Here is a 14,183-nt window from a genome sequence, read left to right on the forward strand (position 1 = left end):
TGACAGCCTTTAGGGTGCATAACGCTATAAACCACAACATAGATGCAGCAAATATGACTTTTTAAGCTGCCAAATTTAAAATGCAGAGATGTGCATATATAGTTTTTTTTGTGAAATTTAGAAAACTAGAGAACATATTTTCTGCTGTACTGCTTCTTATTTTTAGAAGGGGTACCCTGATTCTTGATATTTGCTTCTTGGCTGAGGACACCTATTTTCAATAAAGTAAAGGAAGTGAAAAAAACATCATTACTGTAGAATGTATGCTAACTTACCTAGAACTGTTAGTTCTGCTACTTCACTGTCTCTTTCTCCCACCATATTGGTACCAACACAAACATATTTTCCTGCATCAGATTTTCTTGTGTAAGTGATCATAAGTTTTCCACCTCGTATCTAAAAAGAAATATTACAATCCATTTATTGCTTACAACAAAGCCATGTACAACATGTATAATAGCAACACAACCAATCAGGTATTATTTTTTCTTTGGTTCATATTAACATTGATGTAGAGTGCTTGTTTGAGATCATGTTTGAATTGCATTTCAATAAGATGTTATAAGAACAGGGGCACTGCTAATGAATTACCAGGCTGGTAGAATTTAGTCTTTCCCATTCATTTCAGTGGTTCTTGTACTATGCTGTAATGCCAAAGTCCATCAGCAATTGAAATGGTAATGAATAGTGATAACTAAATCAGGAAAGTTATCAATTTATCAACCAAAGTAAATCTTTTTAAAGTAAAGCCCATTTGTTCTCATTTTGTATAGAGCTGGGACTGGTAAATCTATTTTTTTTGTCCCATTGGGGGAATTTCCCTTCACTTCTTTTCCTGTACACACAACAGAAAGTTAGAGGAAATCTCTCCAAAGTAAGGGAATTCCTCTTAAGACATTTGTCACAGAAATGACTGATTCTATTAGAAGATTTCCCATTGCTGGCCCAGTGATAACTCAAAATTTGACATTTCTTTTGAAAACAATGGTCACCAGGACAAATAGAAAAGATGAATTTCTAAGGTTCTAACCCATTCTAACCCTTCCCTCCTCTATATAAATGGCTTAGGACACTGTAATTATTGGCTAAATATTTTATATTTAGAACTGTCTAATCTGTGGAAAATCGCACAAATTAGGATCACAGGCAATTGTCTCACATTAATTTTATGATTTTTGGTAAACTGAATCTTTCTTTATTTGGTTATAAGAGTTAAAAATGTGATATTTGCTGATTTGCTTGAATTTCAAACCGATCTGCTCATCACTTCTTATAAAATGTGTAATTGCAACTGTCTGTCCCACGAATACCAGAGAAAATATAAGATTTCTTGTTTTCCCTGGAAAGCTTCCCTTAAATCAGTAGTTTAATACTTCACCTTCTCAAAACCAACAGGGAATCTTGTTCTACATTAACATCTACCTTGTCTGCACTTATGGAATCTATTAGGTGACTCTGATAAGATATGACTCCATACGAAGCCTAAAAACGATGCGTGGCACCTATTCAACTTGGAGGTAATTGTAGATGTAAATCCTATTCATGGTACTCTCATTAAGAAACAGTGGAATCATTCTTTTCACAAGCATTAAATACAAATGATGACATCTCAGATGAGTACAAAAGGATTAAGTGCTAAAGTATAGAAAAGGTATGAGGTTTCAGACCTAAGACTAGTGAAGCCTCTCGAGATTTGCTGAATGGTATTTTCTTCACAATTTCAAATGATTAGATGTGATGCTAGTACAACCGTTCAAACATGGACAACACTAAAAAGTACATACAGAAGATAACAAAACCCTCTGGATGAAATCCTAGTTTCTTTTCAGACAAGTCTTAGATTGGAAAGGAAGCAAGTGTGAATGCAGAAAAACATATGGGAAAATAGAAAAGTAGCAAGTATTGTCTGTACTGATAGACAGCACACTCTTGAGAGTAATAAGTGATTTAGTATATTAATAAAATATGATGAGAAATAGAGCCAAGGTTACCAGCATATTTTATGTGTACAGTCAAGTTCCTGTTTAATCAGCACAGTTTTATCAGAAGAAAGGAGGCTGATTTACACAAACTGGATGAAAGAAATTGGAGATTGTTGTCTATAACTGCCAGTCATATCCCAGTTGTCCTTTGTTCCAAAGTATTTGTTTAACTCTTTCCTGACATTTTTCTGCTCAGCTTTGCAATGCATATTGAACCATTCATGTCAGCTCCTCACCCTTAGCCCTGGTTCACACTGAATGTGACTTTGGAATCGCACTACTTCACTTGAAGTAGTGCAATTTCAAAGCCGCAGGTCAGTGCGATTTCAGGTACGACTTGCCTGACATCTGTGTGACTTCATGCACAGATGTCTATGCAAGTCACACCTAAAATTGCCAAAATAGTGCAAGAACTACTTTAAAAATCTGTGCGACTTGATTTGATCGGTTCCATTGTCACCAATTGGATGCACTTATGCAATTTAGAACGGGTAAATCACATGACAAGTCACACCGGTGTGAACCAGGGTTCTTACCACAATCACACAAGCACAAACTATAGTACCAATCTAGGACTAGGCCTTGTAATCTACCCACATGCTTTTGTTTCAGGAGCGCTTTTGATAGGGATAACTGTCAAGAAGGGGATTTTCCCTAACTTTAGATTAAAGGGATTTTTTTCCATTGGGAAAAAAAAAAGAAAAACAGGCAAGGGTTTTATCAATTACCTGCTCCCTACTTAAAACCAATTTTACACATAAAAAATGCAGCTTTTTCTGCAATACGTACCTTTAAGCTTATGTTGCTTCCCACAGAAAGTCCTCTTTGTGATTAAATGGTGTTGCCCATTTAGGATGAATTATTATTATTATACAGGATTTATATAGCGCCAACAATTTGCTCAGCGCTTTACAATATAACGGGAGACAATACAGCAACAATACAGTTCAATACAAAGGAGGGGTAAAGGAGGGCCCTGCTCCTTGGAGCTTACAATCTAGGAGGGAGGGGCTAGTGGTACAAAAGGTAGTAACTGTGGGGGATGGACTGGTTGGAAGAGTAGAAGATTCCATTATTAGCTGAGGGAAGGATAGGCTTCCCTGAAGAGATAAGTTTTCAGAGATCGCCTAAAAGTGAGTAGAGTAGGTGATAGTCTGATAAATTGGGGTAGAGAGTTCCAGAGGATGGGGGAAGCTCTGGAGAAGTCCTGGAGACAAGCGTGGGAGGAGGAGACAAGGGAGCTAGAGAGCAGGAGGTCTTGTGAGGAGCGGAGAGTATGGTTTGGGTGATATTTAGAATGACCAACAGTGCTATTTACCCACGTCCTGTGAGCCAAGGCTGTCAAAGACACACCCCACTGGGGGAGCATCTTCACTTCAAACTTGGTGCACAGTACTTCTGCACTGAACAACACTTACAGGTGTGCTCAAAAGTTTGCATACCCTGGCAGAAATTGTGAAATTTTGGCATTGAAAATATGACTGATCATGCCCAAAAATGCTCTTTTATTGAAGGATGAAGATCATATGAAGCCATTTATTATCAAATAGTTGTTTGTCTCCTTTTGAAATCAAAATGATAACAGAACTCACCCAAATGGCCATGATCAAAAGTTTACATACCCTGGAATGTTTGTCCTTGGTACAGACACACAAGGTGACACACACGGGTTAAAATGCCAATTAGAGGTTAATGTCCCACACCTGTGGCTTTTTAAATTGCAATTAGTGTCAGTGTATACATAGTCAATTAGTTTGTTAGCTCTTACGTGAAAGCACTGACTAGGCTAGATACTGAACCATGGGGATCAGAAAAGAACTGTCAAAAGCCCTGCGTAACAAGGTAATGGAGCTTTATAAAGATGGAAAAGGACATAAAAAGATTTCCAAAGCCTTAAATATGCCAATCAATACTGTTAAACCACCTATTAAGAAGTGGAAAGTTCGGGGATCTCTTGATACCAAGCCAAGGTCAGGTAGACCAAGAAAGATTGCAGCCATAACTGACAGAAGAATTGTCCGGGATTCAAAGAAAAACCCACTGGCCACCTCAAAAGAAATGCTCTGGAAAAAGATAGTGTGGTTGTTTTTAAGGAGTACAATATGGTGATACTTGAACAAATATTAGCTGTATGGTCGAGGTGCCAGAAAGAAGCTTTTACTGCATGTTGTGGGCTTTTGAATCATGTCTCAAGAATATGACTTTTATCAAGACATAATATTATATGGCAAACAGATCAGCATAACCGGATGTTAAGAGTTAATTTTGTCTTGGTTGAACCACCAAGAATTCTAGTTAAAGAACTGGAGAGAATGGGTGAAGGGATTGTTTTTCTTTCCTCCTAGAGACAATACTATTTTGAAGTTCTACAGGTGATCAAACACCATTATTCAGACTTCAATAAGCAGGTAAACATATACAAGGTCTGGACATGACAATAGAGGAACCAAACTGATTGTCTGAGAGCTTACCCAAATCTTGTAGAGTGTGATGAACCAACAGACCTCTGAAACTATTACCATATACTATTGTTCACCAAGGGTGAAAGCATTAACAGTTGTTTACCATGAGTCCAATACAAGGGCCAGGCAAACAGAGAGTTTTTTTCCCTACACAGAGAAAATGTTGATTCTGAAACAAAGGGGTGAAATTCAGGACATTTAAGTTTAAAAGTTCACTGTATATCATGACAAAAATGTACTACAAAAACAGATTATAAATAAGATGTCAGAGACTTTAAACACCACTAAATACTCAGCAATGGGAACTATATATCACTAACTTGAGTATTGAGATGATGGGAAGTAAGATGTATTATAAACTAGCATTAGTTACATGTCTTATCAGGAAACAAACAGGATGGTACTTCAAGGAGGAATAACCGAATATACACCTATATTCCATGGTCCCTATTTAGAATAATATAGGTATCACTGCTATATCTGGATAGAGCCGTATATTTTATTCCTGAAATTACCTGAAGATTCCACCCAAGGTATGAGTCATCTCAAATGCTCACATTGTTCTGTGATACATGACCGCCACCTGGCGGGCAGGTGAGAAATAGCTTATGTACACACATTTCTCAACTAGCCAATCAGGAAGCCTGGTGGGAAGGTATCTTAGAACAATGGACTAGTGGATATAAAAGCCCATGTGCTTTAAGAAAAGGAGAACCCTCATAAAGACCTCATGGAAAGACCTGACATCTGAAGAAGATCTCTGCTGAAATAATTACTCTTCCATCTTTTCAAACTTCTTAAAACTTTAAACCTCTAAACTTATAACTTCCTACATTCTCCCCTATTGAATCTATCACTTGCCTATATATCAGTCTAAAGGCGTTCCACTGCCAGCTAAATCCACGGGAGAGTTGCCTAGTCTGAATTCCGGGTGTGGTGAGATATTTATTTGATTTTGTATTAATTACTTTCTCTGTTGTGTAGAATCATAAAATTACCTTAGTGTATCATGACAATATTGGGTAGTTAGATATCTGTAGTCAGATACTGTGTTACTGTTAAAAAAATTGTTTATTGCCATATTATAAATTTTTCCATATTTCATAATTTATTGAATATTAATAACCAGAGTATCACATATCAAGGGCTTACTTCTTGCAATCCTATGGCCACGGCGTGCGAGAATATAACCTTTGAGATATTCGAAATTATTAATTATTAATAAATTTAATAAATATCATATCATTAAAAAAATTGTAATTGATGTAATTAGTTAGAGACATTATTAGTGTGTCTTACATTGGTAGGATATATTTTTGATTGTGTGTACCAATATTCATTTATCACCAGTCTTTTGCGTTTTGTGTTAATATATATATAATTTTTGTACATAAATAAATTTTTATATTTATCTATTATAAGGCAAATTTTGTGTGTATGGTACGAAATCATATTGGCTAAAAGAATTCAAGGTATAATAATAAGTGGTGATCAAATTATCAAAGTGTCCAAATTATTGGTTTACTAAATATTTGCCGTATTTTAACGGCTGGAGGCACTGTAATATTTCATCTAAGGGAAAGGGACACGCCCTTTATAAATAATATATATCCTTACATAAACCACCACAACATGCACTAATGCCACAAAAAATCCCAGTTACAATATGCCTGACAACACCTTGACATGCATAACCAGGTCTTTTTGTGTCATTGACATAGTAAAGACTTCTTTCTGGCACCGCGACCATGCAGCTCATTTTTGTTCAAGTGTCATCATATTGTGCTCCTTCAAAACAACCACACTTTTTCCAGAGCAGCCTGTATTTTTCTTGTGGTTCCCAGTTGTGTAGCAGTTGTGGCTACAATCTTTCTTGGTCTACCTTTACTTGGCTTGGTATCAAGAGTTCCCTGAATTTTCTACTTCTTAGTGGAAGTGATGACTGGCATATTCAAGGCTTTGGAAATCTTATGTCATTTTCCATTTTTATAAAGTTCCATTACCTTGTTACGCAGGACTTTTGACAGTTCTTTTCTGATCCCCATGGCTCAGTATCTAGCCTAGTCAGTGCTTCCACATAAGAGCTAACAAACTCATTGACTTTTTATACACTGACATTAATCGCAATTTAAAAAGCCACAGTTGTGGGACATTAACCTCTAATTGGCATTTTAGCCCATGTGTGTCACCTTGTGTGTCTGTACCAAGGCTAAACATTCCAGGGTATGTAAACTTTTGATTATGGCCATTTGGGTGATTTCTGTTATCATTATGATTTCAAAAGGAGACAAACAACTATTTGATAATAAATGGCTTCATATGATCATCATTCTTCAATAAAAGAGCATTTTTAGCATGATCAGTCAATATCAATGCCAAAATTTCACAATTTCTGCCAGGGTATGCAAACTTTTGAGCATGACTGTATGTGTCACTACATGAGTGCTGTTTGGTGCAGAAGTAGGCCTTCCAAATGAAGAAGAAGAAGGACTCATGGGGGTTTATTTACTAAAGCTGGAGAGTCCAAAATCAGACTCACTTCTGCATAGAAACCAATCAGCTTCCAGATTTCATTGCCAAAGCTTCATTGAACAAGCTGAGGTTAGAAGCTGATTGGTTTCTATGCAGAAGGAAGTCTGATTTTGGACTCTCCAGCTTTAGTAAATAAACTCCTAGATTGTAAGCTTGAAAGAGCAGGGCCCTCGATCCCCTCATGTTTTGCATTGTATTGGTATTGTTCTGTCACATGTTCTGTCCCCCTTTGTAATGTACAGCGCTGAGCGAACTATTGGCGCTTTATAAATACTGAATAATAATAATAATAATAATAATAATAAACCCCATGATGTCACCAGACTGATTAGATCATTGTTGGATTTGAGCTGTGTATATCTAGAAAAAAAAAAAAGGATTGAGTTGGGGGGATGGGGGGGGGGGGGGGGGGGCGGGGGATTTATTGGGAAGGGGGTTGGGGTGCGGGATGAGATTCTTACAAAACTGGAAATGGGTGTTTGATATCCTCATTCATAGATACTCTAAGGCCTGGTTCACTCGATTGAGGGTGGTTGCAGGTGCAGGAATTGCAGGGATTCTAGCAGGCTCAACCACTTGCAGTCAAAATGTGCTGCTGTTTAAAAAAGCACAGTGTTGCTATTCAGTCTAATGGTACCCCTACGCATCTAAAACTCAGTGCGCTTGCGGGAACGATGGGAAAATAGTATGGTGTAAAATCACCATGTGATTTCCCAAATGCTGTATCTTTAAAATGCTGCAAGAACCTTTTTTCTGTGTGAAACACAGGCACAGCAGCCCATTCAAATGAATGGGCTGCCAAGCCTGTGCAACCACGAGCGCAAACCCGCAATAGTGTGAACCAGGCCTAAAGTAGAACTAAAGGCAAAACTTTGTTTTCATTTTGGCTAAAGTAAATAAAGGCAACAATCCCTGTCAGGTTTTTTTTTTTTGCCATCTATGTGTCTCATTCAGTAGATTTACCTTCACTTCCTGTCCCATAGTTAAAACAGGTGAAAGGAAATCCCTCCAAAATTAGGGAATCCCTAGTTTTCACCGGGGTCACCAAATATAGTGTCACCATGGGAAATCAATCCCCTCTTCTACTGTTCTGGGAATAACAAAATGTTGTATTTGTTTTTACTTTCATTTTCAATGATAATGGTAAACATGACAAATATAGAGGGTGAATCTCCCTAATGACCGCACAGACAGCAGACACAGACATATGTTCTAATCCCTCTTCACTCTATCCAAAAAAATGGTCTTTAGTTATACTTTAAGAGCATCATGGTTATAAGGATATCTAATAAAACATATAACAGGTAAAACATAGAAAGTAATATGGAGACGGGAATAGAGAAGGGGAAAGAGACAGAAAGGTAAAGGACAGACAGAAGGAGAGAAGAGAGCGAGGAGGAGAGTGAAAGAAGAGAGAGGAGCCAGGAAGGAAAGTCATATGCTGCATGTAGGCAAAAATAATTATCTACAATAAATCAATATAAAGAAAATATGAAAAGAGTACATTTTCATTTTTGTAAAAATGTAAAATATAGTCACAATTGAAATATTTTAACATTTCTCTCTCTAAAGATATTTTTGAAATGTGATAGATCCCTGTTCACCAAAGCCAACAGCAACTGTTTTTGATAAGCATCTGTAAGTTCTACAAATATGACATTGATATCAGTTAGTCTGAAATGTATCATGTAACATGTGTAGAGATTTCTGTTTCCCTATCATACATTATTTCCTGTTCATACAGCCACTGCAAAATAGAACAGAAACCACAATATCAAGATTTGCCTTGGTCACACGCTGAACTCATGATACAAAGTAGAATAACACTGTGGAGCTCAGTTTGTTCTATTACAGGCTGTATTTACCACATGCTAAAGCAATTCAGGATTAGCATACTAATAATAATAAAATACTATATATAGGAACACTTTGATATATTTACTGTTTTTCTAAATAACTTGCAAAATTTTAACTCTGACACAAGTGCCACAAACCCTTTCTAGAACAATTTGATTTGCACAAATATGTAAGGAAACCTACAGAATACTTAGTTTATTTTCAGTTTAGATTCCTAAAATGATTATTGGCTACGAAGCAAGTGTAATAGGGTGGGGCACAGTGGTACAAAATAGAAAATAAGATATAAAAAAACAAGGATTATGATTCTGGAAAAAACAGCGAATATTGGCGTTTGTGCTTCCTAGTTCCTCACTATCAGTGACATAACTGAAGATGCAGCTCATGATTGATTTTCATACACCTGATACAAGCTTTTTAAAGCATGCCACCAGTAGCCCTTTTTACTTAAAGGACTTCTATGGTCACATTATGCATGCGCATTTTAAAACATTATTTAATTTCATACACTGTTCAAAATGTAGCCAAGCCGGCAGGAATCAGCCAACATTCAAGCAGTGTATAGTCAGTCCAAGGTCACCACTGAGAGTTTGTGTCATGCTAGTCCTGAAGTGAACATGATTCATTTCAGCTTTACAGCAAAAGATACATACCTAAATTACTAGAATGACACCACTGTTGTGAATCAAAAGGTGGGGGAATCCATGTGACAAGCCTTTAAGTTATAAATCCACTCTTTGGTTTATCAACAAGAAGTAAACTTTCCATACATGCCTCAGGTTTTTTGCTCAACCAGTGGGCTGAGTGAAGAAAACTGAACCGATTCTCCCATTCAAACAACTGAGGTGGATAGGGGAATCCTCCCGCTGTGTGATTGTAATCTATCAATGGAGAAGTCAGCTAGACATCTCCACTGTCAGAATACACTGATCAGAGCTGCAGCTTATCGGCTGCAGTGTTGATCGAACTAAAGTTTTTCAGCAAATCTGTTCATAAGCAGTCGATCTGTAAATCAACTGCTCTCAAACAGGACCAGTCAAAAGTAGTCCAGTGTGAATTAAATGACTGAATTTTGATTCATCAATAGCCAGCTTTAATCTTATTCAACTAGACCTTTTCTATAATGTCAAAGACAAGTCACAGCTGACTCAAGCCACTTCTTTAATTCTCAAAAAAAGTGGGAAAAAAAGGCATTTCCTTGTTTCTACTGGCCTTGTTTTTATCTTCCAGAGCAAAATGACGCAAGTGCATGTTCTGCTACTGAACGAAAGCCTAAATTTACAAGACATTGACTCATAATGAAGAAAATAAGCAATTAATTCCATGTCAACAGGCCCACCATCTGATCCTACTGAGAATAACCAACTTATTGACTTAGTTTTGACACAATCGAAAAGACATATGTTAATTAAACACAAGGGAATATTTTTAAATGCCCTCTGTACAGTCAAGTAATTAAAACACTGAGCAATGTTTAAAGGGTTGAGATGTGTCAAGTGGTACAGTGCTTCATCATTTGAACTGCTAATGATATACTGTACCTGCAGATTTTGTAGGCTTAACCATGTCCCTATAAAAGACCACTACTGGAAAATATTTTGCATCCTTTTAAATGCACATGGTTAACACGTTATAAGAGTATATATAATAGTATATGATTTCCTTTTTTTATTTTAGATGCCTTTATATTTTCTCCAAAATTACATGATCACCAATGTTACCCAATAAAAGTTACAGTGGCAGATGTTGATACAAACTATAACACACTCCGGTTTCCTCCCACACTCCAAAGACATGCTGGTAGGTTAATTGGCTCCAGTCTAAACTGGCCCTAGTATATGTATGTATGAATGTGAGTTAGGGACCTTAGATTGTACACCCCTTGAGGGTTAGGGACTGATGTGAATGTAATATATATGTAAAGCGCTGCGTAAATTGATGGCGCTATATAAGTACCTGAAATAAATAAATAAATAAAATAACACTGCCAGCATAATTTTTATTTGGGTAGAGTGGAGAAGGGTTAGTTTTCACAGACTCCTGTATATTCCATTTCTCTTTTTGTCCTGCGATCTCAACATACACTGTATACTAAAAAAAGAACAATATGGCAGAAGTTCTCATTCCCTTCTTTCTTGAAGGCCACTCAGATAGTGGGAGGAAATATAGGACAAGAACAACAAATAAAATGGTTGAAAATTATTATTTGTTTTTTTTTAAATTAAAATAACAAACGTAATTTTTACCTGCTCTGTGCAATGGTTTTGCACATGGCAGCCCTGATTTTCCTCTTCTTTGGTCTCCCGCTGGTGCTCCTGGCCCCTCCCCCCTGCCAAATGCCCCCATAGCAAGCTGCAAAGCTGCAGTAATTCCTCCATTCCTGAAGTTGGCACTGTGCCATTTCTTCAGGTTGGTAAGAGCCTATTGAGAAAAAACTGTCTCTGGCTATGGGCTCCAGGCAGCCATATTGGAGAGGACAGCAATCTTATTGTATATCAAGGTTCCAGGAGATTTGTGCAGCCATATTGACAAAGGATTCTGTAAATAGTAGGATCCTACATCATTCAGTGTGCCCACAGTGTGAGAGTAAGATAGGGACAGAGCCCCATGTTGCATAGGGAGAGAATAGGAGCAGCAATAGGGAGAGGTACCTGTGGAAGAGGAAACAAGTAGGTATCCCCTTACAGGGTGTCCCCCTCTATTTTGCTTCCTGGAAGAGTTTCACACCGGCAGCCAGATATCTGCAGGAATATTTGGGGACTGCACTGTGAGCAAGCTATAGCCTCCTCTTAGGAACGTGTTCCTCTGGCATTCTGTGGTATGTGAATGGCTTAAATAATAATACTATTTGGAACAGTGCCCTCTTCTGCCTGAAGAATTCTATGACCTACAACATACAGTCATGGCCGAAATTGTTGGCACCCTTGATATTTTTCCTGAAAATCAAGTATTTCACACAAAAAAGGTATTGCATTAACACATGTTTTGCTATACACATGTTTATTCCCTTTGTATGTATTGGAACAAATATAAAACAGAGGCAGAAAAGCAAATATGACATAATGTCACACAAAACCCCAAAAATGGGCTGGACAAAAGTATTGGCACCCTTAACTTAATATTTGGTTGCACACCCTTTGGAAAACATAACTGAAATCAGTCGCTTCCTATAACCATCAATAAGCTTCTGACACCTCTCACCCGGAATTTTGGACCACTCTTCCTTTGCAAACAGCTCCAGGTCTCTCTTATTGGAAGGACACCTTTTCCCAACAGCAATTTTAAGATCTCTCCACAGGTGTTCAATGGGATTTAGATCTGGGCTCATTGCTGGCCACTTCAGAACTCTCCAGCGCTTCTTTGCCATCCATTTCTGAGTGCTTTTTGACGTATGTTTGGGGTCATTGTCCTGCTGGAAGACCCAGGATCTTGGACGCAAACCCAGCTTTCTGACACTGGGCCCTACAGTGCGACCCAAAATCCTTTGGTAATCCTCAGATTTCATGATGCCTTGCACACAGTCAAGGCACCCAGTGCCAGAGGCAGCAAAACAACCCCAAAACATCATTGAACCTCCACCATATTTTACCGTAGGTACTGTGTTTTGTTCTTTGTAGGCCTCATTCCGTTTTCGGTAAACAGTAGAATGATGTGCTTTACCGAAAAGCTCTATCTTGGTCTCATCTGTCCACAAGACGTTTTCCCAGAAGGCTTTTGGCTTACTCAAGTACATTTTGGCAAACTGTAGTCTTGCTTTTTTATGTCTCTGTGTCAGCAGTGGGGTCCTCCTGGGTCTCCTGCCATAGCGTTTCATTTCATTTAAATGTCGACGGATAGTTCGCGCTGACACTGATGCTCCCTGAGCCTGCAGGACAGCTTGAATGTCTTTGGAACATGTTTGGGGCTGCTTATCCACCATCCGGACTATTCTGCGTTGCAATCTTTCATCAATTTTCCTCATCCGTCCACGACCAGGGAGATTAGCTACAGTGCCATGGGTTGCAAACTTCTTGATAATGTTGCGCACTGTGGACAAAGGCAAATCTAGTTCTCTGGAGATGGACTTGTAACCTTGAGATTGTTGATATTTTGCCACAATTTTGGTTCTCAGGTCCTCAGACAGTTCTCGTCTCCTCTTTCTGTTGTCCATGCTTAGTGTGGCACAGACAGACACACAATGCAAAGGTTAAGTGAACGTCTCTCCTTTTTATCTGCTTTCAGGTGTGATTTCTATATTGCCCACACCTGTTACTTGCCCCAGGTGAGTTTACAGGAGCATCACATGCTTGTAACATTCTTATTTATCCGCAGTTGTGAAAGGGTGCCAATACTTTTGTCCAGCCCATTTTTGGAGGTTTGTGTGACATTATGTCGAATTTGCTTTCTTTCCTCCCTTTTTTTGTTTTGTCCCAATACACACAAAGGGAATAAACATGTGTATAGCAAAACATGTGTTAATGCAATACGTTTCGTGAGAAATACATGATTTCCTGGAGAAATATCAAGGGTGCCAACAATTTCGGCCATGACTGTATGTGGCGCCATTGCTGTAAATTGCCTAATTTCTGTAAACAGTCAACTTCTACAATGTAGACAACATTTAAGTATCCATGTGTGTTTATTAATTTCTTCTGGTTAGGTCCTGCCTACAGGTTTTTGTACTTAAGTGCAAGCACCTCTATACCACTTTATAACTCCAGCTGTTTTTTTATTTTTTATTTTAATGTGAATTATTTTTAAAGGAATGCTATGGTACTATTTGTGACAAGGTAAAAAAAGTGTTCTCTTTTATTATGCATGAACCTTTTATTTGAAAATTTAGGTAGAAAAGAGGACAGACTATTGACTTAAAGCAATCTAACAAAGTATACAAAAATATAAATACTTGATAAAGCAAGCAGGGTAGGAACAGCATGGTTACGTAATAAATGGAGTTAAGGCTATTTTAATCTAGAAGAAAACACTAGCTTAGAGTAGTTGTTCCATTAACTTGACATGGACCAGTATAAGTGGTTACAGTATCTTATATAGATAATCCACTTGAGCTGTTTTTTCATTGGCATGACACCCTAGCACAGACTCTGAGTACTGTGTGGAGACTACATCCCCTCTTTGGTTTCAGAAAGGCATTGGGATCAATAAAAGAGCTAGTGTTTATCATGAAACAAAAGAAAGTCAGTTCTCCCATTTCTACAGTCACCACTTATGTTCATATGGATGAAAATGATGATGAATTTACACACCTACACATAAACGTAAAGCCCAACTGACATATTTCAGCCATCTGTGAATTATTATTTTAATTGGTGTTTTCAAAAAGTTTCATTCCTTACCTGATAGTTGAAGCTGT

The 14,183-nt window shown here is 37.8% G+C and overlaps 1 protein-coding gene across 3 annotated transcripts in view; it reads right to left on the bottom strand.

The window, feature by feature from the left end:
• The window catches only part of ROBO1 (roundabout guidance receptor 1), a 1,375,987-nt gene that overhangs the window by 143,476 nt on the left and 1,218,328 nt on the right, over window positions 1-14,183 (bottom strand). For all 3 annotated transcript variants that reach the window (XM_089682911.1, XM_089682910.1, XM_089682909.1), the window contains one exon: window positions 276-396. In XM_089682911.1, the coding sequence (XP_089539037.1) occupies window positions 276-396 (121 nt within the window). The remainder of the gene's footprint in view (window positions 1-275; window positions 397-14,183) is intronic.

This window comes from Staurois parvus, unplaced genomic scaffold (genome assembly GCF_062004578.1).
Source record: "Staurois parvus isolate SC_StPar_1 unplaced genomic scaffold, SC_StPar_1.0 ptg000299l, whole genome shotgun sequence".
Classification (NCBI taxonomy): Eukaryota; Metazoa; Chordata; class Amphibia; order Anura; family Ranidae; genus Staurois; species Staurois parvus.